The sequence below is a fragment of the Camelus dromedarius genome, chromosome 10, assembly GCF_036321535.1.
Source record: "Camelus dromedarius isolate mCamDro1 chromosome 10, mCamDro1.pat, whole genome shotgun sequence".
Classification (NCBI taxonomy): Eukaryota; Metazoa; Chordata; class Mammalia; order Artiodactyla; family Camelidae; genus Camelus; species Camelus dromedarius.
In genome coordinates this window covers 32188491-32215477 of record NC_087445.1, presented here as the reverse complement: position 1 = coordinate 32215477, position 26987 = coordinate 32188491, and the positions used below count along the sequence as shown (strand labels likewise).

The 26987-nt window shown below is 40.4% G+C and overlaps 1 protein-coding gene across 1 annotated transcript in view; it reads right to left on the bottom strand.

The window, feature by feature from the left end:
- Positions 1-26987, bottom strand: part of GLIS3 (GLIS family zinc finger 3) — a 438827-nt gene that overhangs the window by 15322 nt on the left and 396518 nt on the right. Inside the window, exon 9 of the mRNA XM_031449780.2 lies at positions 14213-14385. Within this exon, the coding sequence (XP_031305640.2) occupies positions 14213-14385 (173 nt within the window). The remainder of the gene's footprint in view (positions 1-14212; positions 14386-26987) is intronic.

Genomic DNA, 26987 nt, shown 5'->3' with positions numbered 1-26987 from the left:
GAACAATAATACTACGTGGCAGCATAATTCTCACAGTAGGGGAAGAAACATGGGGAACAAATGGAAAGGGATTCAGTGCCCAGTTGCCCACAATTTGCCACCCACACTCTATCACCTGTCCGTGACCCCAAAATCCTGGATATAAATAAAGCCAAGAATGCAGGATGGAGAATCTGGACATTCTGGGTCTGATGGCCATGTGAAGTAAGCACTTTGGCCACTGGTCAAGAGTGATAAGAATGAGTTGGGAATTTCTCTATTGAGAGGGGGGCCACTATGTTGCTACTAGGTGGCTGCAAGGATCAAGTGAATTCTAAGTGTGGAAATATTCTGCAAACAGTAAAATGCACTGAAAATTCTAGCCCTCTACTGTCTCATAAGCCTGGTGTTATTTACCATCCTACCTTCTCTGAGTACAAAGGTAAATCTGCCCATGGTTGTGTGCAGCTCTGCTCCATGAAGCTCACAAGCAACTCTGTGACTCAAGGGTACTTGGGCCTAAAGCAGAACAAGGAAAGCATGGCAAAGAATGAAGAGTTAATTCTGTCTGCCCTTGCCCTTCCAAGCAAGCTTTGCTGTAAGAAAGGTCTGGCAGAGAAGAGGATTCCAGATGGAAATTAAAAGGGACATTAACATGAAGTGCTGTGGCTTCCCCTGAGGTCCCTGAAAGCCATCCTGGTTCTCTACAGCTCTGAGGTCGTGCTGCAGTTATAGGAGTTCCCCAGGAGGTAAAGGAAGAAGGCAGCTGGAAAGTATTCCCTCCCTCAGCCACCAGCCAGTTGCTTCCTTTGGATTATGTCTGATAGGGGAACCACAGCGAGGGGGCTCTGAGTCCTACACTTAGGGTCTAGGCCAGTGATTCTTACAGTGGGAGTCACAGCACCGGCCCACCTCAGCTCCACAGCAGACTCAGTGAATCAGAACCTCTGGGTGAAGGGCCTGAGAATGTTCATGCTAACTGGCTGTTTCCTATACTGAAGACTGAGAAGCCCTAAGAACATCTTTAGATGATCTTCAGTCTTTTAAACATTTCTCTAAAGAAATACCAATAGGAAAAAACAGAGCAGCTCTGATTTCATTTGAAATGGGGAGGAGGGCTCTTCCAATGGGCATCTCTTCCCCCTAAGCTGACCCCAAGCCCTTCCTGTCAGACTCCAGGGGCTCTTGGGGATAAAGTGATGATGAGTGTCCTAAAGTGACTTTGGATTACAGATATGGATCAAGACGGCCTTCCTCCCCACCCCGCTGCCTTCTCTCACATGTAAGCTCTTGGTCAAGGTGAAATCATGGGGCCTCATTTCAGTGACTCAGAAGTTTTGGTCTTACTGTTGGCCGCACACCGATCTTGTGGCCTAGACTTCTGCCAGCTAACTGTAACCAAACTCCCACATTATATCCGCTCCACCACCCAGGTGACTTCTTGCTTCTCCAAGTCCAAGGCTGTGATTATACAATTTTCCACACTCTCATCTAGGAGTGGGCCTCATCTCACACTTGCAAGAATGGCTGATTTCTCCCGCTGAACCTCTGCCTCACAGCTAAGTCCCTGTTACACACCGTTAAGCCTCCCCAAAATTTGCTGTCCAGACTATTATGGTGAGATGAAATCTGGGCTTGAAGTAAAAGAAATCTATATAAGTGAGTTTGAGAAAGCAGAGTGGACTCTGCATTTGTAAAGCCTGAAGAATGGCACTGGGTCCCCAAATTCCTATCACTTGCTTCCATCTGGCCACAGGGAAACTTGCTTTTTGATCTTGTCAGACCTTGTGGGCACCGACTACTAATCTGGACAACTCAATTTATGATCTGCCATCCGCTGCTCCCCACCCCAGCCAGGCAGACTTCCTCCCACTGCCACCTGGGGGTTGCACCCTAACAAGTGTGTCTAGTCCACCGGGTCCTTCCTTTCCTGCTAATTTCATCCCACTGTACAACACAAGGTCTTGATTTTTAAGAATGTATTAGGCATCTAAAAATGTGCCAAGTGCTATAGAGAACAAATAGAGGACAGGATTCCTTGCCTATATATGGACCAGGAGGAGTATTCTCTCATGGTTGAGTTCAAAGGCTTTGCTTGCCAAGAATCTAAACTTAGGACACACAGGGGCTTTTGTCTATTTTTCTCTACTGACGTAGCTTTGGCACCCCAAACAGGACCTGGCACAGATGAATATTTGAGAATGAATACATGGATGAGTGAATGACATCCACAGGTACAGCCTTTGGTGAAAAAACTGATGGTAAGAGCGACTACAACTGAGCTCAAAGATTGTGATCTATGAGCCTTGTACACAGTAGCCTATCAGATGTTTCAGAAGAATAGTGACTTCCCTTTCTAATACTGAAATTTTCTTTAAGAGGAGGAAGAAACAAAGATGATGGAAATACAATTGACCCTGTCTCCAGGTGACCTGGAGAGTTTTGCTGCTCCAAGCCACCCTTTTCTGTTGCATTTCAGGAGGCCACTGAACCTAAAGAGAAAAAAGAGTGGGCAGGAGAATTAAGTGACACAAGTCATCCACAGAACACTTTGCACTCTTTTAAGAAACCATCCCAAGGTCAAGGAACTTAATCAACTAACCTGAGCTTCATCTTTGTAAGGGACAGAAATATATTTCTTACTCTCCTCACAAAGTTATTCTGAGGATTCAGGTATTTATCCAAAAGATATTTTATTGAGCAGTTTCTTTATAGTTACCAGGCACTGATAACAATTTAGTACCTAGGAGTAATTTATGAAACATGTATTGCAATATAAAGGTAGGTACTATCACTGCCCTCAATGGTATTGATTTAAAATGCTGCATCAGCCCAGATCCACAGACACAAAAGACGCTGGGGTAAATACTTGGCTAATTCAGATCTCTTGAATCATTTCACCATACTGATGACAGAATTTAAGAACTTGAAGTAAAGGTTTTGCTTTGGGTGTGTGATATGAGATTGGGTTTGTGGAGGAATGTAGGAGGTGGGGCAGCTGGTCATTGCATCTAAATGATCTGGAAAAAATGCCTGAATTTTTTTACTTCAATAGACTCACATCTTTAAGATCTAGTTCTCAAAGACCTTGCAAAAGAATGAAATGGAGAGTTTAGTCAGAACAATCTGGTTAGAGACGAACATTTTCTGTAATGAGAAAGAGCACTCAGAGTTTTAAGTACACCATCTAGAAATTCTAAGGGAACTAGTATAGTTTTGCTACATGGGCTGAGCCCAGACGATCTAAATGGGCACAGATCAAGCCAGTTCTATTGTTTTATTGTTGTTGTTCTGTTTTATGAACACAGTGGTCTTGTTACCAGCAACACAGATGTTCCTGATAACGTGTGGGGTTTCCTCCCTTTAAGGAAACTCCAACCAAAGCTATTCACATTTTTTCTTCTAAACCATCAGTTGCTTATCATATTTACAAGGAAAATGCCAACTAAAAATACAAAAATTACAAGACACAGATTGTCATTAATATGTTCAGATCTGAAGAGTTGAAGTGAGCAGCCCCTAAAATAGAGTTATAAGAAAATATTTAACTTGATTTTAAGAGCTCTATTCACTAGAGGCTAAACTTCATGAGTTTCAGATACAAGACAAAACATTTGCTTCTGGAAAAAATGTCACTGCTTCCCCCAAAGAATGAAAAAGCACTAAATCTGAAATAATGTTCATTAAACACTTTTCTATGGAAGTTTCAAAGTTAACTGACTGAGAAGTCACAGTAGTCAAGAAACCAGAAATTTCCTGGATATTTCCTTTCTCCTCACTACAATTTGAGTTCCAATTAAGAAAACAAACTGTCACACTGCCAGTGACACAACTTGCCTGGCAGGTGAAAGAGCAAACAAACTACTTAATAAATCATAGAAACACCCAAGTAGCAGCTCCTGTTACTTAATCCCCATTATAACTAAATTACCTTCAGAGCTCAACAAAAACAGGAAAAACTGGTCAATCACATCACTAACCAAGGGAAAAATCAAGACAATTCTGCTGTACAAATTGGCAAGAATTAAAATGGTTGACGACATCTAGGGCGGGAAAATGGGCACTCTAAGGCACTGCTGGTCAGAGTCTAAATTGGTATAGACTTCGTAGATGACATTACCTGTCCATCTTTAAAATGTGCACAGCCGTCAGTCCAGCAATTTCTCTTTCAGAAGTATTTCCTAAAAGAAGTATGTAAAGATACATACATAGACGTGTGTGTGTCAGAGTGCTTGTGTAAACACACATATATACATAAAGAGATATGATACAGTATTGCTAATAAAAGCAAAAAATGAAAAAAAACCCAAATGTCTTTCAACAGTGGAATGACTAAAAAATGATGACTTTCTGTAAGTACTATATAATTTTTTTTAAAAAGGAGTTGACCTATATGTGTTGACCTAGAAAGCAAAAGCATATATTTTAAGTTTAAAAAAAACTAAGTCATAAAATAAAATGCAGAATATGAGTCCATTTTTATAATAGGGCACATGTATATGTACGTCCCTATATACATATATATATTTCATTTTCCACAGCATTTAAAAAGGTCTGAAAGAATACTCAGTAACCTTGATAGTCATTACCTTTGGGCAGGGAAACTAAGATGAGTATAGGCTGGAAAGCAGTTTAAACTCTTTATAAATGGCTTACGTACCCTAAGCACCTTTAAAAAAAGGAACAGGTAAATCTTTTCTTTTCTAATTTAAAAAGTCAGTAAGAGTTAAAGACTACATTTAAGGAACGTGTGCTAAGAGTCCAGTAACCCTGGTTTGTTGATTTAGTAATCAGGCTTCCAAACAGTGTCCCCCAGCACACATGCGCCTGAGCAAATGCAGCACATGAGACAATGAACACGTGCGCACACGCCCCTGCGCGGTCACAGCACTGGGGCCAATCAGAGAGTGAGCGCTTCCTTCCCCACAGGGACCGTGGCAGCACATTCACTGGTTAAGAGCGCAGACCCAGTTGTCACATGGTCCTGGGTGTAGTTTCCAGATCCACCATTTCAAGATTAAGAAATCGTGGGCAAGTTACTTAATGTTTTGGTGATTCGGATTTGTCATCTGATGGGAATAAACAATGCTTTCTTTATAGGGTTGTTTTGAGAACTAATGAGAAAGGGCACTGTAAGCATTCACCATACTGCCTGACACAGGAAAAAAAAAAAAAGAAAGGCAAACATTTTCAGCAATTAGTATGCAAATACACAAGGCAAGCGGTTGGTGGGAAATCTCTTTGTCTCCTGAATCATAGTAGCTGTATTGCCAGCAGAATTTGAGCCCTGTAAGGAACCTCATTTTTAATGGTTCTACACTTAACCTTCACACAAAAATAATTCCCATGTAACTAAAAGCTTCCATAGTACTGTAACTACAGGCACCATCATGAAGGAGAATAAGTGTGGGCTTTGGGGTCAGACTGTCTTTATAAAACCAGCTCTGATCCTCACTAGGTACGTGACTTGGGGCAAGGTGCTTCATCTCTCAATCTCACCTGGGAGACTAGGGTACTTTAACATTTTTATTAATGTTACTGTGAGTATCCAGTGGAACCAGAATCTGGTAGATCAATAGAAAAATAACAACAACAATAATAACAATAGCTCTAAGTAACTGAGCATTACTGCAGGCTTGGCGTCTTCTCTCATTCTCATACCAATTCTGAAAGAGAGGTATCACTATTCTCTTATTATATATGGAATTTAAAACCAAAACAAAATGAAAGCACACTTATAGATACAGAGAACAAATGCGTGGTTTGCAAAGGGGAGGGTGGTCGGTGAAACAGGTGAAGGGGATTAAGAGATACAAACCTCCAGTCGTACAAAAAGTCACAAGGATGTAATATACAGCATAAGGAATATGGTCAGTAATACTGTAAAAACTTTGGGGACAGATGGTTACTAGACTTGTGGTGATCATTTTATAATGCATGCAAATGTCAAACCACTGTGTGGTACACCTGAAACTAACATAATACTGTACACTGACTACACTTAATAAAAATAAGAGTCAGGAAACTGAGGTTCAGGACATTGCATGACTTGCTCATAAGATGCCAATTCAGATCTGCCTGACTCCGAAGTCTATTTATCTACTTTTTTCTACAGCTCATTGTTTCTCTTCCTGTATCACCCTGGACAAGTCGCGATTTCCTCTTTTGGTAATCTCGTCTTCTGAGATAAAATGACCTAATTATGAGGTACATAAGCTAGTGGCTATGAACGTTTAGAAAACGGAAAAGTTCTTTCGAAAACAAAGGACTTGCCCCTACGTGCCCTGGGAATGCCTCAAAATACCTCTCCCATAGGGCTGCCACTGCTCAGAATTTCACTCGTAGTGGACGCTCAGTGCCAGGTGTGTAAATACCCCTAAGGAGGAGTACTGTATTAAATTTACCTTCATGTTTAAGTGAGTCATGACAGTGCCCTATTTCCTCTAGAGAGCGGTCTCAGGCAACTGGTAAGCACTAGATAGCTAAAGAGAGGCACAGGAAAATAGAAGGAAGTGCCCAGAGAAAAGAGGAGCGTTGAAAACTTGACTCTAAGTCGCAATTTTGCCAAGGGCTGGCTCCATCGATCAGTTTAAGAAGCCATGAGCAAAAATCCCTGTCCTCCTCCCCTTTTTATTCATTCATATTTATTCAATAAACTTTTGTTAAGCATTATCACGTGACAAACATTGTGAGAAGATACAGTTCCTGTCTCAAGGAAACTTAGAATTTAGTGATGTAGCTCATTCTGTCATCTTAATATCCTTACAGATAGATGGGTTTAATCTGTGAGTGTGTGTGCATGTGTGCAGATGCTTAATTACATGTATAATTATTCACAGTTCAGCTTTCCATAATCAATCAAACAGCTCTTGTGACTGATGACCATCTAACACCCCTCCCACAAAACTCAACAAGCTGAAATTCTGACTAGACCCATACATACACTTAAATTTAACTTTCTTTTTGTAGAATTAGCACACTGTCAGAATTTACCAAGTACTAGTTATGTAAAATTGCTCTCGGGATAATTTTGTAGTAATTAAATACATAAGAGTAAGAATTTCCCTGGTCCTAATCATCATTCCCTAGTACTATACGAGCATTAATAACATCCCGGGTGATTCCAAAAATACATCCTGATGATGACTGCTGATGATAACATCAGCTAATAACATCAGAGTAACATGCAGTACAATCACTGACTCCTCCTTGTGGATACGTCACAACTTCCTCAGTGAAGACTGTTACACTGCTGATGTGCACTCAACCTCATTTGTCTTCCTGAGATTTCAAGGGGAAGTTGTGACACATGCTGAAATTCTAAGCAAGACAATTTCCAGACTTACTGCCTAGTTATTTCACAACCTCACTTATGCAGATGTGACTAAATTTCCTGTTGGGGGGAGTATGTTTATTGTCTCTACAATTTGCCTTTAAAAAAACAACCTTTAAACATTTAACACTATAAACCCCCAGAAATGAGATCAGTTATGGCTGTAGCCCGTAAGACTCTTCTGAAAAAGGACCACTGCGCAATCACTGTTAAGTAAACAGCCAACACAGAGGAAGAAGTTAAACTGGTACCTGCCACTTCATTCTATTTAAATATCAATGCTCTGAGGTTTCTTCAGTTTGAAAGATGATTTGGTTGTTCAGTAGGACGAGCCATTTACAATGTGTTTTGTTCTTGGAGACCTGTTGGTGTCTGGAAATCTTTTGTTTTCAGATGCAGTCAGTCCGAACTGGACTGACAAGCTTATTGCTCCACACTGAGGTGGGAAAATGCCACTATTGTCTGGGAGCGACTGGCTTGCTTCTTTAGGGCCTGCAGGCAGGGCACACTAAATCATGAGAAAGACAGCTTATGAACCACAGGAGCCAGGACCAACAGGGAAGGCTCCCACTCCCTGCTGCTGCTGCTGCCCTGATATCAATGGCCCAGGCTGGGGAGACAGCTTCATGGTGATTTCCTAATGAAATCTAACGACTGGATCATGGAGAATGGAAATCTTTTTGCTGGCTACTCACAACCCCGGACAGAAAATAAGAGCAAGCAGCGGAAAGTAGAGAAACCTAAGAGAACTGGGGGGAATGGGCATAAAACGGGGCAGAATACTCAGAAAGAGGCCTCTAGGGTCTACCACTGATTTCCAACAGGCAATCAGTGTGAATGGATCTGCAAGATAGTTCCATTTCACAGATTAGAAAACTGTTCCAGAGAATGTTTGGCAGACCCTGTGGTGTGTTTATCCAACAAACATTATTACAAAACCTCAGTTTTGTTAAGCATGGCAATGCACTAAAATATCTGTCTTCCATATGATCCAGCAATCCCACTTCTGGGTATATATCTGGAGGGAACTCTAATACGAAAAGATACATACACCCCAGTGTTCATAGCAGCACTATATACAATAGCCAAGACATGGAAGCAACCCAAATGTCCATTGACAGATGACTGGATAAAGAAGTTGTGGTATATTTATACAATGGAATACTACTCAGCCATGAAAAAGAACAATGCCATTTGCAGCAACATGGATGGACCTAGAGATCGTCATTCTAAGTGAAGTAATCCAGAAATAGAAAGAATACCATATGATATCACTCATATGTGGAATCTAAAAAAAAAAAGAAAACAAAAGGACACTGTGAACTCATCTTCAAAACAGAAACAGACTTGCAGACAGTAAACAATCTTATGGTTACCACAGAAACAGGGTGGGAAGGGATACATATGGGGGTTTGAGATTTGTAAATGTTAGCCACTATATATAAAAATGGATTTTTAAAAAAATGTGGACGAAGAATATTGTCTGCCCAATAGGTAAGCTAAGGATGTTGGGGTAATCAAGCCATCAGCTTCCACAACCACCCACAATGGTGCACCCTGAGGGGATCCAGGATGGAGAAGAACAGGATACTGATCCTAGATAGTTATGGTGCATATTAAAGGAATCATTTCAGTAAGTCCGGATTTTGCATCTTCCCAGAGAAAAGCACTAAATTCATTAGCTTGAGATGTCTAGTTGTCTTAAATTAATAGTAATCTTTTGATGTTCTGACTACCTGGGGTTTTCTGTTTTGTTTTGTTTTTGTTTTTTTTTTTGCAAAAACTCCTATATATCCTGGCTCCTCCCTTAGGACTTCTTCAGACAGTCCATCACAGCTACCTGACAGGCCTTCTCCTGGGCTTAAGTCCCCAGAAAGTCCACCCAATAAAACAGTTCTCACCTTTCAAGTTGTGCATTATTCTTTTTTCAGTCTACAGATACAATGTTCCTACCTCTCCCATTTCATTCTCTACACAGTGCTCTAGCTGACTTTCCTAAAATACCAGCTGGCTTCTTCACTTGGTAGCATTACACTTAGCATGGCCCCAAATCCCTTTAGGAGCTGGCCTGGCTGGTTCCTCAGCCTCCTCTCCCTCTGCCCCACTCCACTGCTTAACCTGGGTATCCCAGCCACACACAAACTGCCTCTGGCTCTTCTCTCCAGATACACCCCATGCTGTCAGTTGTGTTCTTGCCTGTGCACTTTGCTTCTGTCTGCCTGGAATGCATCTCCCCACTTGCATTATCCAATCAACTATTTATCTTCAGAACCTCATTCACGAGTCATTTCTACGACCCTTTCCCTGACACCATCCTCTGAATAAAGTGGCCTCTGGGTACTGATTAGATGATGTTCATGTTTGCCTGGCAAAAGTGGGTGACCAGTAAACACTTGGTGAATTGAACTTGGCCTCTCTTTGATGGGTACAGAAGCAGGACGATTGTGAAAATACTGTTCTAGGAATTCCCATGGCATTCTAACAGCCTGGAGTGAATAGGGCATTTAAAAAGAAATCATCCATTAGTACCACAACAAAATGTACAAATATCAACTCTCAGGCAACTAATCCAAGCAAAATTCTGAAGCTTGCCTGGACAAGAGAATGGTCCTAAAGAGAAAGAAAAGACTGGGGAATAAGCTTACATGATTGGAATGAGTTGTCCTATGTTTACACCTAAAATAAAAGACTAAAAGGTACTAAGAAGTTGCCTTGGAGATGCTCCCCAAACAGAGACCTGTAAATGCTATCAGCATTCAAACATTAAAAGAAATGACACCTTATCCACCTTACTAATGAAGGCAGTGTGAATGGATGGAGTGGATGCAGAATCAACAAAACTGAGCTCTGGTCCTGGGTCACCTGCTAGTTAAGAGAAGTTGAAAAGCAGTGTTATTAATCTTTTCAAAGTATGCCTTTTACAAAATACCTCTTAATAAATATATACATAAAGCACACAACATCTAAGCTCTGTATCAATTAGTAAGGCATGAACGATACCCAATGGACCTCATTTTCTCTTTATCTGTAAGACCAAAGACCCTCTGAATACCAGTCTTTCATGGCTCCATGTGATGCAGCAGCATCTACATACAAGTGTATATTCCATGGAAAGATATAAATGCATATTTATTTTGATGTGCCTTGGATGTAGAAACAGGTAGATTAAGAATGTGGCTTGGAAATGTAGACTTCTTGTTAAAGATGCCCGTATCTTTTACCAAGGCAGCAATGCCTGTACACTTTATATTCTTCTATGTCTCAGTTCCCATCTCTAAAAATACAGTGATGACATTTTCCTCTGACCTCTACCTACCGCAGGGAGCATAGAGAGGATGGGGGTGATGATGCTCATTAAAGCCATGAACTTCTTGAAAGAAAGAACAAACATTCACCATAGCTACGTGATAGCAAAATTGACACTGCTTGGGGCTTTAAAAATCTAGTTTTACTGGGGATAAAGTTCCTCGTTACCAAGATGCTATATAATACCATTGAGCAAACTAGTCCACCCAGAGCTGAAAGGCGTGGTCAGTAACTGCAACTCACTTAGAGGGTCTCTGCTCCTCTCACTCCCAGCACTGTATCACCCACTTGAAAAACATTAGATAAATTTGTCTCTTATCCTAGGGAGTAGTTGATGAGAAATGCTCTTATCCAGAAAGTTTCAGAAAAGCAATTTCAGAGAAAATGCTTGGAGAAGGAAGTGAGGCTGCATCTGGATCCCTACCCCATAATTCCTAGCACTGGCCCAGGCGCTAATGCATGGACACCCTCTTTGCAAGCTCATCGCTGTGGGCACTTGTCCATCTTCCCAGTAGAAAATCGTAATTTCCCAAACTGCATAATTTGGTCTCTTCCAGAAAGGCTTGTCATATGTATTTATTTTTACAGCTGCTATTGTCACTGGTAAAGTCTACTGCGGTCCCCAGGAAAAATAAGATGGAATCTAGGTGATAAGGTAAAACCTCTTCTTTTGTGCGGAGTCTAGTCTCATTTGCCTCTAGGGGGCCTTGCACCTAATATGTTGGATTAGAGTTCCCAGTGCAGAGCTGCTGTGCCACACCCTTCATCTTGGCGTGCATTGTGCATAAGCACTGAGCACGACACTGCAATTCAGGACGGGGATGGCATGCCATGCACAGAAACGCTGCACCAGACCTGCAAGAACTCTGCCCTTCCCTCTGTATAACAGAACCCTATAAAGCAGCCCAGCTTACAGCCTTTCCAGAGCAGTGTGTGCTCTAGAGCTTGAGTTTGCACCTCTTCATTCTTTGATCAAAGAATAAAGCTTTCCTTTACTTCTGAACCAAACTCAGTCTCGTTCTATGGCTCAAACGGCACTGGGCAGAAGGACCCTTGATAGTGACCAACTAGGGAGGGTCAGTAATACTATTAGCAGTTTCTCACTGGCCATGGGAGTTTTTAACAATTAAAGTGAAAGTTAAAAAAAAAAAAACCAAAATTTCAAGTTGACAAAATATTCAGTATTCAACTGAAAAAGAGAAATATGGAAGACTCCTTCACCAAGAGGTAGGGCAAAAATGATAAGGTAGGTCCCATTTTCTGTGTCTTCTTGTTTCACTGTTCTTCGGTTGAATGAGAGAGTGTCAATCACATATTCAGTAATAGTCACTAAATGCCTACTTTGCACCAAGTATTATGCTTGCCCTGAGGCTACAAATATTATTCCTATTCTGAAAGAGTCTAATAAAGAAAAGGGAATAGAAGGAAGAGGCTTAAATTAATTAAGCTCCTACACTCTGCCAGGTACTCTTCTTGTCGAATCCTCATAACAACTGAAGAAAGAAGGTAGGTAAGACTCCCCTCATTTAATTAAAGTGAACTGAGGTTCAATAATTTGTCCAGAGTCGTACAGTTGAGTAGATTGGTATTTGCATTCAAATTGGTCTAATTCCAAAATCTCTTTTAAAATTTCTTCATAAAGCAGAAAAAAGAAGAACAAAAAACATCCATTATCCTACCACTATGATTTAAAAAAAAACTGTTAAGATTTTGGAGAATTTCCTTCCAATTTTTTTTCTACATGTAGGTTAATTTTTTAAATTTTAAAATGTGCTTCACAGTTGTAATCAAAGTGTGTGATACTGCGTTTCATTGGAACTATGACACCATTGACTATAAAATGTTCCATTGTTCTATATAGCACCAGAAAGAAAAATCACTGCCAATTATATGATGCCACTGACTGAGATACATTCAGATTTCAGCAATGTTAAAACATGAAGGTAAAAATCGTGTGTCTTAGAATCTGTGACCTATTCTATATGCTACATAGCCCCAACTCATGTTGTTTGCCTCCTACCTGCAGGTAAAGGTGGCTTCACAGCACCCGGATCCCCCGCAACATTAGACAAGCTCCTTGCCATGGTGAGGAGTCTCCTTTTCTCACACATTCACTGCTTTATGCATAGTAGGCACTCAGCGAATATTTCTTGGTTGAATAAACACATAACTAATGCTTGAGAAGAAACTTACTGTCAGAAGAAGGTAAAAAATTAACATAGGCCCCCAAAATGGTGGAAGCCAAAGTTTTGTTGGGGAACAGGGTGCTTGTGTGACTGTTCTCAGGGAGAGGGGAGAAGACATGGGTGGAACTTTGCGCCAGAGCCAGTGGCCCTGGGCTTTCCAAGATCCTTCCCTTCCAACAGCCTGCCATTGTCTCCACATTGTCTCCACTTCGGCTGTCCAGACCCTTCTTTGAAGCTCTCATCCAAACCAAACTCTGTAGCACTGCTTGATTCTTCCATCTTGGGGAGTTATTCACACTTGTCTGCACTCAGCTTGAATACTGATTTAGATTTGTTTGGGGACACTATCCATTAATTTCAAGTAATAATTCATACGGAGCAAATTCAGGAATCAACGAGAGACAGATGGAGGAGACTCGTATTTTTCAGGAGCTGAAACTCTCAGTTTAAATGGACAGTATCCCTTTGCTTATATAGGTGTCTGTCCCCAGAAAGTAAAAGGCTTTGTATTGTTTGAATCTATATGATTTGACAACATAACTTTCTAGGGGTGTTTGCTAAGACATATGCCAAAGTCAACAAAATTGGTTTAAGTAAAGAAAAGAAATTGAGCTAAATCAGTTCTCCGTGCACGTTCTAGGTTAAACACAAGATCTGCACATCATGATTTCTCTCGCCTTCCTTCCCTCCTCCTCTTCAGCCATGCACCTATCAAGCATCTATGTGTCTTACAAAATGTGAAGAACTGTGCTAAGTTCTCTAAGAGAAAGAACAATGGGTCAGAAAATTCTGACTTTAGAAAGAAGTTTATACATTACAAGTGAAGACAACTTTTACTCACAGAGAAGTAAATTACAAGGGAGGGAGAGCACAGATAGTATCAGAAATACACGTGATATGCAATCAGAGTTTGGAGCCAGGAGAGAGTATGTCCAGAAAGGAGATCAGGAAAGGCTTGAGAGGAAGGGCCATTCCATCTGCGGCTTGAGGGATGGAGGGGACCTGGGCATATGGGAATGAGGGCAGAGACCTGTGAGAGAAGAGGTATGCATGGGCAAGAGGACTTCCATTGTTCCCTTTCACACTGTTTATTGTTTAAGAAACAAGATGCTGTGGTTAGGGTCTATCCGTGAGGTGCTAAAAGCTCTGGGTCAGTGAATGTATCATCACCTTGGGCTGACCACTCGGGGGTGTCGTAAGTCATACCATCTTAGGGTCAAAGCAGGAAAATACTGCAAGATGTCATGCTGAGTAAGTGTGAAATTTTAGAGGAAAGTCATAAGAGCCAAAGCCTGGTGGTGTACTACAGAACATCTGAAATCCCCAACAGGTAACTAAGACACTTGACTAAAAGGAACAGCACAACATCACTTTTCAAAACTCAAGGGATTGACAGCTACTTGCTTACCATGGACATGGATTCCATTTGGTTGAAAAGAAGAGTTTGTTTCTGGCTGGTAAGACTTCAGGTGTGATCCTGAGGGCTGCTGGGTATGAGGAGGCTGTGTTCTTTGCATTATTGAAGGAGCTGGAACCCTCCGGGGGCTGATGTGGTGAGGAGATGGAGCAGAAGGTGCAAACCTAAGAAAAACAATTATAAAAGGAAGCATGAGAGACGTAAAATAGCACAAGCAAAGACAAACCCTTCAAATTCTAAATCTCTGGCTGTACAAGCGCGACAAAAAGCTCTTTAAAAAAATCTTGACTTTTCTCTCCCATTTTTAACCACTGACTTCTCAACTGAGATACTGAAGGAATAAAAGACATAAACAAAGGGAAAATCTAGTCACAGTCTGAGTTTGTCAATTTTCTTTAAGTATATTTCAAATACTCTGGGTTTGGTGAAATTCAAAGGGTATCTTTTGCCAGGCCCCCTTTCTGCTAATTTTTATACCCGTTTGCATTTTAGGGGAAATTTGATCCGTATGTTTCTTATTCATTTACACTTAGCTCATAAACATACTTTGTTCTGTAAGACACATCTGAGGTCCAAGAAGTGTTACAAGACTTTATTATAAGCTTCTCTAATCCTATTCTCTTTACAATACATTTTCTTTTGCTAAGAATAAATTAACTTAAACCTCAAAGGTTGAGTGTGGTTTGAAATCCAGAACCCAAGAGATCTGTGTGGGTTCTGTGCTTGCAAAGAACATTGCCCAGGGTGTAACAGGAACACAATGTGGGACATCTTTTGCAGTCAGAAGTGCCAATCACAGTAAGACTACTGGTAGTTTTGGAGGGAGGACATACAGGTGTTTAAATAAGGTGACATCATCAACTAACCTGAGATATAAAATGGATAACTAGCCATTGATCTTCTAATCGTAAGGAAAAATGGCAGAATTGGACTCATTAGGTTTAAAATGACCATTTATACTTTCGAACATTGAATTTCCCTTGAAGTATACTTATGGGAACAATGTTCAAGTTGAGCAATGACCATAGACTATCAAAATGATACTTGATTTGCCAGTTCAGTACGGGGCTGGTGCAAGTGTGGTGGAGAAAGGAGCAGGGACCCTGTCAGTGCAGTGAGAGGAAGCATCACAGTAATGTGGGAGGAGCTTTATCAGCAGTGAAGTGTTTAGTCTCCCCAAAGGCTCAGTACATTGAAAACTTTCAATAGGCCATTTCTTACGCTGTGTAGAAAGACAGGATTTGTTTTACCCTAACGTGTAAATGGTGCTGTCTGTATACACCACTTATTTCATAAAAACAGGTCCCTTTGTTTTGCTGGGCTTTTTGTGTTGTTGGGCTACAAATAATCAAAGGGAGGATGAACCAGTCAAATTTATCAAGCAATTTGCAATGTTTTGAACCAGAGTATTTAACAAGGCAGAGCTTCTACGTTTGTATTGCTGCAGTAAGATGAAATCCCATTTCTTTTTGCACACCCCTTGCTGAGGTCTGATGAGACTATGTAAGGAGGTGATGTAGGAACCAAGCAGGGAGGATTTGGACTAGTTAACCTCTGGAGAAGAGAAGTCAGAGGAGGCTTAAACCAACTAGCTGGGTTAGGATGCCTGCTCAATCAAAAATTTTTATCTCCACTCAGCTGGAAGAGAATAGTATCTGAGTGTCCTGTGCCTGGTAAATACCTATTTTCCAAGCACATCATCTGAATTGGAATTGGAATTAGCCTGAAAAGATGTGCTGAATGGCCTTGAGAAAAAACATAGCACATGAATCCTGGCACTGTCCTGAGAACATCTAGTAAAAAACTTATATGCCATGATTCCCTGTATAGAGGTTATTTTCTTGGGGAACATGTCCTCACTGTGTGTCACAGGTCACTCCGAGGTTGTGCGAGAGGGAGGAGTAACTGTGGGGTCACAGACTTCTGGAAGGAGCCCACACTACATACCAACACTGGATCCTGTGGGCAGATCTCCAGGGAGGGAAAGGAGTGGATTTGAATAGGAAAGCAACCTATGTCATCACTGAATAGCCATCGCCAGCACCTCAATTTTGGTTTTGTTTTTTTTTTTAGGAGGGTATGATATTTAGTAATTTGGAAATAAAAGGTGTAACATGCTCTCGATGGTTTTTCAGTCTTTACTTCTGGTACTTCTGCCACTTTCCCTTTCTGTTGAGGACTGACAAGAGCAGAGATGTGTGGATGGGGCAAGCTGCAGTGTTGAGAAGTATGACCCTGGTATCATCAGCTTGATGGAGGAGAACAATTTTGTTTCACAACTCCCTCCCCTACAGCACAGTAAGTCTGACTCATAAACAAAGGTTTGATTAACAAAGGGTAGAAAATGTGTATGGGGAAAGGGAAGGAGGCAAAGATTATCAGCAATATAAAACCTTCTCTTTTTATAATTTGGGATGATGGGGCTATAGGGTGAATTATGATTACTAGCTATGAACAGAGGGCGTATTCAACTAACTAAATGAACAGAATTCAGTTGGGCATTTTAGGTGTCATCTAGAATGTTAATTCCATGTAACAGGTCCTTATATCTATATTTAGATTATTTATCTACATATAAATTATATGTCTTTGTATGTATCTATCTAGAGAGCATATAATTATATGCTTATTACAAATCATTCTTATCTATTCATTCACACAAGTTTCAAACCCTGGCCATGCTCTATATATTATTTAATGTAATAACAATGTTGAGCGAAGAAAAAAATGTGGAAGTACATACACCTCAAGATTTTAGCATCGTTTATCTCAGAGACCTGGGAGGAATAAAACAGTACTTACTGAGCCTTCGACTGGCTCTACATTTTGCTTTTTGCTAATTCAGACTGGATTTTTCCCCATGTTATTCAAATAAATAAGATTATACAGTATAAAGTTAATATACTTTCAAAATATAGTATGTCACGCCACATTAAGTATTAATGAAAATTTAAACTATTCTAAACAAAATAAATGTACACCTAAAGTAGTCTTTGATTTGAAAGAAAAGAACTGATAGAAAAATTCTAATTTTTACGTGTATAGAGAAAAGAGAAAAAGTAATAAAATGTGATCTTGATTATCCAGACAATTGCCAGGAACAAAGAGATAAACAAGAATTCAGCACTTAAAAGTCCAGTGTAAGAAATGAGTGCATAAATGTGACTGATTTTCAAGTACAGCGCATAGAATCAATTTGTTACTGCCTAAAAACACTACATGCTATTTCACTGAAGGCTCTCACAATCTCCCCGTTAATTTAAATTTAATTTTTATAAACTTGTTTAGTTGTTAACCAGCTCACAGTAGAGTAGAAACAGCAAATTAGAATCAGGGATGAGGGAGCAGGAGAGGAGTGGACAAGGTGAAAGAGAAGCCTACTGTTAGAGGCAAGGCCCTGGGAGCAACAAAAAACAATCACTAAGTCATAGCAAGAGACATGCCAGGAACGTTTTTAAAAAGCCAAAAGAACTCAAGAAACTTGAGTAGTTTGAGGCCATTTACTCTAGAAGCAAGCAAGCAAACAAAAACCCTGCACACTTAAACAAAAACTCACTAAGCAAAACTTAAATGTTCTGATTGTTACTGAAAGTAGGATGGGGGTATTCAGAATCCCATTTTCTCAGTGTTGTCACCTATTTTCCAACCTAGTCTTCTTAATACACACATACCTCAAATGAATATGGTCTGAATATTCTGCCCAAAAGAGTAAGCTTTTTTTTAAATCCAAAGAAGGTGAATTTAAAAATTTTGATGCTAAAATAAACAAACCATTTTGATGCTGACTATAAATTGTAGTGATTTATAATTTTTCTCCTATGGACTATCTAATTCCCCCATTATGTCAGAACAAGATGACATCACTCTAATTCATTCTGAGTTACAGCCAGAAGACAGAATGTCTGAAATTTCTAGGTCCGACTCTGTCCCCCAGCTGCTGATCCGCAGTTGACATTTCACAGATTTCATTTGACATAGTTTACCAGTCTCTTCCTTGGCCTTTAATACTTCTTTGAAACAATAGAAGATTATTATGTAAAAATGCACACAACAGACTAGAATTAAAAAAAAAAAATCATTGCTTATCAGAAACAGATCACACAAAAGCAAACCAGAGAACTGAGTCAACCATTTCCACTCATTTAGTAGAGGGGTTTATATAACCTTAGCATGAGCCATGGTTCAATGGCTTGCCAAAAAAAAAAAAAAAAAGAGAGAGAGAGAGAAAGAGAGAGAGAAGGAAACAGATTTTAAAGGGCTCATAAAAGATCTGAAAAAAAAAAAACAAACTTAGGAAGGTTTCTGCAAATATTTATCTATACACACCTTAGAAAACGTCTGATTACTTAGGAGTATTTCCTTGGTTATGCTCCTACACTTCTGCGGCCCTACTACCACCCTCTCTTCACACTTGGCTTCCAAACCTTGCTGTGAGGAGGGCCAGAAGCAAACAGGTCATCTCTCCCGTAAATTTAGTACTTAATCTTACATTGTTTGTAGAAGAGTAGATCCCAACTGAAACACATAAAGCTGGTGAGGTTCCTGTGCAGAAAAACTGCAAATGGCAGGAGAAGCAGATGGATGTCGCAGACGACAGATGGACTAAAAGTCAGGCCCACCTGGGTTTGGATTCTGGCTCCATCCCTTACTAGCTGGGTAATCCCGAATAAATTTCTTGACTTCTCCCAGCCTCGATTTCAAGTACAAAATAAAGATACTCTCGACACCTACTGGGGATCACAGAATTTGAGATAACGTATTCATTTTTTCCCTTGAGAGGTATTCATTGAGCACCAACCAAGTACTCTGGGTACACTAGGGACAGAGCAACACATAACTCACATCTCTGTTTTTGTGGAACTTATATTTTGGTGAGGGGAGGCAGGTAATGAACAAATTTAAATGAGCAAACTATGTATTGAGCTAGAAGAAATGAGTATTGTAGAGAAAAATAAAGAATGGACGGGGCGAGTTGGGGGTGGACTGTAAACAATTTTAAATTGGGAACTCAGATATCAAAGTACTTTAGACAGTGAATGTCTGACACTTTTTATATGATCAATACACGTTCATAGAATGACTGCTTTAAATAGAATGTACATTTAAGGTATCCCTGACATTAAAATATACCCAATGCTTGAGAGTTATGTAAGAGTACTATGTTAGAATATCTATGGAGTTCTAAAAATAAAAAAATCTTAGGTTTCTTTTCTCCCTTGACTATTCAGATATGGAAGGAAGCTCAAAGAAAGTGAGGCGTTTACTCATCTGGCTAACTTTCTAGCTCTAGGAGCAGTTAGTTGTGGTCTCCTATAAGAGTCTCATTTTTTTTTTTTTTTTAGTACTGGCTTTCCCAATGAATTATCCTGAGCTCACAAATCCATACAATCATAATTCAAGTTGAAGGGCAGTGGAGCACCATCTCATCTGGATGAGATAAAGCAGGCCCAGAGACATGAAATTATTTCCCAAAGTCACAAAGCTAGTTCTCCAGACCCTGCTTTATCCCAATAAGGTAAGATGCTCTCCAGTGAAGACGGAAAGCAAGGCAGAGGGATGGCGTGAGGGGGGATGGATGAGGACTCTTGTGGGTGTTTGAGGTTTTGATCCTCATTACTAGACAGCTGATGGGGAAGGGGGAATCAGTAACCTATGCCTTGAAGAAACTTGACAATGTGAGTGTTTTCCAGTTTGCTCTGGTGAATGTGCTCAGTTTGAAACTGGGGTTCTCTTTGCCCAAGCCAGGCTTATACTTTTAGACTTTCCAACTGGATAACTCCTTTCAGTTGCACTGTTTCCCTTGTCTATAAATCCAAAGTATTTTTATGTCAACTAACAATTGTATTTCTTCAAACAAAATTTACTAATAGATTGCATTACAAGTCAAACACATGCTATAAATATGTCTCACTTTTCTTCATTTGTACTGTATACGCAAGCAGTGCTAGCAAGCCATGTGGACTGTGTGTTTTAGCACTGCTTTGGGGGTTAACACTTTGAAAAGAGGTGTTTACATGATCAACTAGATTAAATGCTGGCTGATATGTGCTTTGGATAGTCCCCTCTACCCCTACCCCGCTGCTTCATTCTTCCATGGGGGTTATAGACCTCCCAAAGAAGGAAGAATGCATCCTAACAGCTTGTTTCATTGTATTCACGTGAAAAATATTATTGATTTGCTGCCAGGGAGTAGAAATAATGAATAGAAACTGGTCTGTGGTGGATTTGGGGAGCTATTCTTTATTCCCCCGAAGAATTGTGGGGTATCATCTGTAGTGGTTTTAAAATTCATCTGTGAAAACTAATCAATGAAAAATGGCTTTAGCAGTTGGCTGACTGCAGAAGGGGAAAAAAGGAATCCTTTTCAAAACCTAAAAAGAAAAGCACAGTTTTAAGGATTTCACATTTGATTTAACATCTAAAAAAACCCCCCAATGATAATACCCCACTTTGTACAGCCAGACAGCGCTCCATTTTAGTAGACTTTAGTGGTCTTTATAACGATTTATGAATCACTTCATGAATTCCTGGCTGACTCATCTGGGTGACTATAGTATCTACTTATACTTCCCTTCTGTCTCACAAAAGAGACACTTGGACTCAGTTCAGTCCAGATTTGTCCCCGAATGAATCACAGCACGTTACTGGGGGAACTGCAAATTGAATTCTGCTTCTGAGACAATCAAGACCAGCTTTTAGTAATGAAGAAACGGCCTTGGGGAAGTGTGGGTAGTTGCAACACTGTCCATCTGGGCAGGACCAAAGCAGGCCAAGAGCTGTATGTCCATCTGAGGACTCTGTCCCAAACTAGTCAAAGAGCTGAATCCATCCCCTGGAAGGGCTTAGTGTTTCTCTCTCCTTGCAAGAGTCTGGGTCAATATTAACTGCAAAACACTTATCCCGTAGGACAAGACTAAGACTCAAAAATGATCGCCTGAGCTTCCACAGAGCACAACAAAATGAGGGCTGTGAAGTTGGCTATAGGTGAAATGATCACCAAGGCTTTATAAAGAAGGCACATATATATCATAATGAATGTTTGTGGGAAGGAGAAAGGATGACGTTCTGGAGGAATGTTACTCCACTTGGGTTTAGGGAGTAAACTGTAAGTCAAGAAAACAAAGTAATCAATGCCCAAGGCAAAGAAGCGTATTTTTTCCTCGCATTTACTGAAATTGGGTCCAGGGCATCACACAGTTTCTCCCCTGTGAAAATGCAAAGGGAGGAGGAGAGGACATCCAGGATATGTTACAGAAATGAATTATGCAGGACACATTTAACCAAGAGCATTTTTTTTTTCTTTGGAAGATCTTGACTACAGAATTGGCTGTGACTCAGTTGTTTGTCTATTTCAGAATCTGACATGATGGGGAGAGAGGAAGGAAAAATCTAATTCTGCCAAATCCTTCTTACAAAAAAGCGTCAACCGGAAGAAAATTTATCCAGAGTGGTCTCATTTGATGTCAAAAGTTCTGCTGTGAAAAAAAAAAATTCTGTAATGATATCATCCTTTAGGGGCAGCTCTGAGTAGGTCACAGCAAGGGGGTTAACTCCTGGTCCTGTGCCAAAGGGAAGACTCTCTTGTTCAGCACGGTGTTAGGCACAGAATTCGGTCTGCTTTGCAATAGGAATGCATTAGATGAAAGGAGAACCTTCCGAAGAGAGTGTAATGAGAATGCGCAATGAGAAATGACAAAAAAAGGTATTATTTTTGTCTAAATATGAGAAGGAGAGGTATAGGTAGATAAAAACCAGCTTCTTCCATGCCTTTCTTACAGTCTCAAACTGCAAACACGAGTCTCTTGACGACATCAGAACTTTCAGAACTAACTTCAAATGCAGTACTCCTGCCAAGTATGGCCAGGTCCCTTGGAAGCCATTGCCAAGTGAGACCTCAAAAATCAATAGAATCCATAAATTTGGAAAAAGAAACTAGCTGGGCGGTGGTCTGGTCAGTAAAACATGTGCTGTTTACCAGTGCTTTTTTTTTTTTTCCTCTATCTGCAGGATGTCAGGTGATTTTTGTAGTAACCAAAAAGGAATTTCCTGTATCTTCTCTTGAAGATGAGACTCAACTGGCTACAGAAATGAGTTAAAAGAAACAGTATATATTAAAAGAAGTCACAATTAGAGAAGGACTCTTGGCTCTTATAGATGGAAAGAACATCAGATCCTCAGATGTTTGCTACCACTTTGTATCTCCAGCACCCCATCCAGTACTATGCAAAGATGAGTCATAAATTTTGGCTGTTGCTGTTGAAGAAATACTCTGATGAACAGACCACTTGTCCCAGAGACATGGCTCCCAACTTTGTGCCAATTCTTCTGTCCAGGTAGATGGTACCTTCGTCTAATTGGTGCAAATGGCTAGTTGAATATAGTATTTTTCCAGAAACTACAATTTCTGTTTCTAAGGAGAGAATATCTCATTCAAGAGAATGATTCCAACCATCTACTCTGAGGAAGATGATTAAAACAGAAAAAATTTTCTCCTTGCAACCAGAGAAGCAACCAAGGCTATTTCTCAGAAAAGGAGGCAAAAAGACTACTCCAAAGAAGTTTGTCTCTTGGTTTCTGCTCACTTCTATGGTCTCCTCATCACTAATGAACAAACAGTTCTTCACCTGCAAAAAGACATACAGTCTTTTAGCAGCCAGTTTCTCCAGGTGTCTCCACCTGAGAGGGGGAAAAAATGAAGTTGATTTCCAGATCACACTGTCAAAACATTAAGCAGAGGCTTTCTTTGGAACAGCCTTTTCTATGTCAGAGTTGAGGCACTTTGTAATATGTGGATGTCTGAGTTGAAAACAGAATGGCTTGTGTGCTTTTACTTTGGGAATTCTGGCTCCGCATGACCTGCTGTTTCAGAGCAAGCATGCAAAAAGAACACACGGAGACACTGAAGGCTACACGTTAGCTGGGACCCCAGGCTGCTTCATGCTAATGCACTAAAGCGGAGGCTGCAAGAAACGAAAATCCGATGTTACCTTAAAAGCCTTGTTACTGTCATGACTCACTTTCCTGACTGAAAATCCAAGGGGACTAAAAAAACATCATCTCGGACTTCACATGAGGTGGATTTGTTTGGAATGTGTGAACAAAATAAAGATGGCTGATTTGGCATTCAGAGGTGAACAACTTCACTGGCACTTAAAAATTATAGTTCCTTTTACAGACATTCTAATAGATTGTTTGTGATGTGTGCTTGTAATAGTATAAAACGAAGAAACAGTGCATTTCAAAATTAAAAATATATGGGAAAATATTTGAACAAGTCAAGCCAGTTGTTTGGTAGAGTAACACACATGCTCACATCAATGTCTCTTGCTCTGCCATGAAGTGACACAGAGGAGAATGGGGAGACGGAAGAGCAGCAATCACCTGCTCAGGATTATTGCTCTTTCATGGAGATGGTAAAGGAATCACCGTCACAGTCCTCACTTCCGTTCACAAACATTCATTCTTTCCACACAATTTCTCAGGTGCCCCTTCCCTACCTCCAGCCAAGCACTGAGAGGGTGAGGGTGGTGAAAAAGTTACTTGTAAGCCTGACACAGTCTCTGCTCTTGGGGAGCTTCCATGCTAGTAGAATGTAAGCAAATCAGTGAACAAAAAGTGTAACTTCAGGGAGTGTTAAATCTATAAAGAAAAATTAAGGAATAGAGTGAGGTTGGAGAGGGGGTGTTTTAGACAGAGTGGTCAAAAAAGGCCTTTCTGAGGATGTAACATTTTCACAGACACCAGAAATGAAGGTACAAGTCAAGTAAAGTTCTGGTGAAGGTACATTTCAGGTTTCAGGAACAGCAAACACAAAGGCCCTGAGGCAAGTAGAGTTGGGGTTTTCCAGGAGCAGTAAGAAAGCCACTGCGGCTGGAGCAGATACAGCAGGAGGAGCAGTGGTAAATGAATCTGACTAAGGCCAGACCATAGAGGGCCATGTAGACTACAAAAAGAGTTTGGACTTGATTCCTAGTATGGTGGGAACACAGATGTGACCAGGAAATCCTCAGTGACTCCATTTACATTCCATTTACTTGAGAAGGGAGAGGATAGTAGTGAACAGGGTTGGAGGAGTAAGGCTGATGAGGCTTAAAATGTATTTGAAGATAGTGCTAAGGGGACTTACAGGTTAATAGTGAGAGGGTTTGGGCAAAGGGAGGAATGAAAGTTGACTCCTAGGCATTTGAGGCTTTTAATGTAAATTGAAGATAGCCACGTAGACTTAGCTCATTATTTTCCTCCATTATCAAGAAATTTACTGGGCTCTGAAAATAATGCTCATAAAACTTTTGCAGACCACACAGATATCTAAATTGCAGCTAATCAGAGAAGACTAGGGAAGCTAGTTCAGCAATGCTTTTTTGTTGTTGTTGTTTTCTTTTTCTTCCAAAGGAGCAATTCACAATCATTAGGTAAGAAGAAAGTAACAAATATCCCCAATTTCTCTGTATGTGTGACTCTGAGGAGTAAATCAGGGTGGCATATTTATAAGAAGCTATTAGTAGAGAGAGTTATCTCTGTGAGAAGAAAGGTCATTCCAAAGGCCAATCAATCAATTAATATTTTCCACTGAGGATAAAGCATGGTTATGGTCATGAATCAATATTTAAGAAGTTTAAAGACTGGTGGACTCTTCTGTCCTGGAATAAACATCAAGAAGTACTAGGAACTTTCCACAGATTTAAAAAAAAAACAAAATAGGAAAAGGACCCAAAGCTTTTCCAGTCTAAGACCCAATGCTCTAATCTCCATTTTCAAAGCTAGGATGTTGGAAGTTCTGCCTCTTCATGCTCACAGCATCAACATCAGGAACAAAGTTCACTGCATTCAGCAATCCTCAAGTAGATGTGTATGGAGGGGATACATTTTGGACCCCACCTCTTTTAATTTTGAATATTTGTGGGAGTCAATTCTCTAGAAAGAAACTGACCCCTTTAATGGGATAATAAAAGTGGTAACTGTTTTCTGAACAGAAAATGTTGAAGCCCAAAAAGAAAGAATGATGCTTCTGATCACATGGCATTAGGTGAGCATCTCATCTATAGACTCTAACAGAGGATGATGTAGATACCAACACACAGGCTGGCAAAAATGGATATTTGAGGCTTATATTTATTTTTCGACTATGGCTTTTCTCAGTTAGTTCAATGATAAAGATTGATGAGCTTTGTTTTTTGGCCAATACTTATTTGTTTTCTTATAAGTTAGGTTATCTTTCTATACATGTGGGAAAGTGTCTGTAATACACATCAAGGAGCCTCACAGAGCAGGGCTCACTGGGTACACCGCAACTAAATTATGACACACAGCAATGTGGACACCTCTTAATAATACCCAAGCCTCCTCTGATATAGTAGGACAAGTGAGGCCAAGTTATTGATATTACAGCTCTAACTGTCAGATGTTTGTCACTTTGTCTCTAACTTGCAGGTAATTTTTTTTTTGACACTGACTCTTCAAAATCCTCTTTATAGGTCATGACTATATAAAATACAAGCTTGGAATTTCTAGGGGGAAAAAACTGTCTTCAAATTGTGTTAAAAAAGGAAAATAACAGCAAACTCCTTGTGTTGCCTTATCAGTCTAGGATGTTCAAAGGACAGTCTCTGCCTGCTTGAGGACCAGATAAAGCATTTGTACATTCTTCATCATTTCTTCTTCTGTTGGGCACAGAATAGTTCTGAACTCTTTCTGGGTGGATAATAGGATATGGAGCCCTTGGAATGTATGTCAGAGTCACTAGGGTACCTTTCTTGGCCAAACATACAAATCCCTGTCCTCAAGATAAAGCCCAAACTCCTTGATGCAATTCCTGAGGCTCCTCCTGTATTTATTGCTAAAGCTTCATCCCTGTTCTCTTTACTCTTAGCTTTTGTACATACAGTATTGCCTAGCTGGGTCCTACAGACCTCCAGATTTCAGAGAGACATTTCTTCTTCTATTCCCCCCTCCCTAATTTTGGGTTAGGTGCCCTTTCTGTGTGCCTCCCCAGCCTCCTATAGCACCCCTTCATAACATCGTCAATTATGATCACTTATTGACCTGGTTATTCTCAGAGGACTGGATGCTTTGAGATGGCAGGCCTCCTCCTGTCAGTCTTGTTGACCACTATATCCTCAGTGTTCAGTACACTGCCCCATGTCCAAATACCAGCTGAGTGAATAACTCATTAAATGAATGAACCCCAATGCAAGGACAGATTTTGATAAACTTTAACATTTTATATAATGCTTAGGATTGTATAATACAAGATTAAAAAGATAGAGGAGAGATTATGTGTAATGTGTGTGTGTGTGTGTGTACGGAAAAGCTGAGTAGGTGAAGATATCAGTGTCCCTGTTTGCTTAGAAAGTCCTGGAGAGGAAAGGACAGCAAAACAGCGGCTTAGTTTTGAGCTGTTCAGATACCACAGATGCAAATAAGAGAGAACAGTTAATATCAAGCTTCTAGTACTGAAGACCACAGGAAAGCCAAGGGAACCGCAGCAATGGGTGATGGCAAGAGACTCCTAGCAATGTGTGTATGTGGGCATGAATAGGTGTATTAGAGCAACTATGTGTTGTATGGAAGTATGCAGGTTATATGAGATGCTAGGGCCTTGAAAATCGGGGCCACCACCCTCAAAACCAATGAATTAGTGGGCTAATCCTTTCTAGGAAGCTCCCACCTGGACAGTGGGAGTTGGCAATGACCTCATGTTTCCCAGGCACTCCCCTCACTGGCCCACTTCCCTTGTCAAATCCTCCAGGCATCTACCACTGTGAAT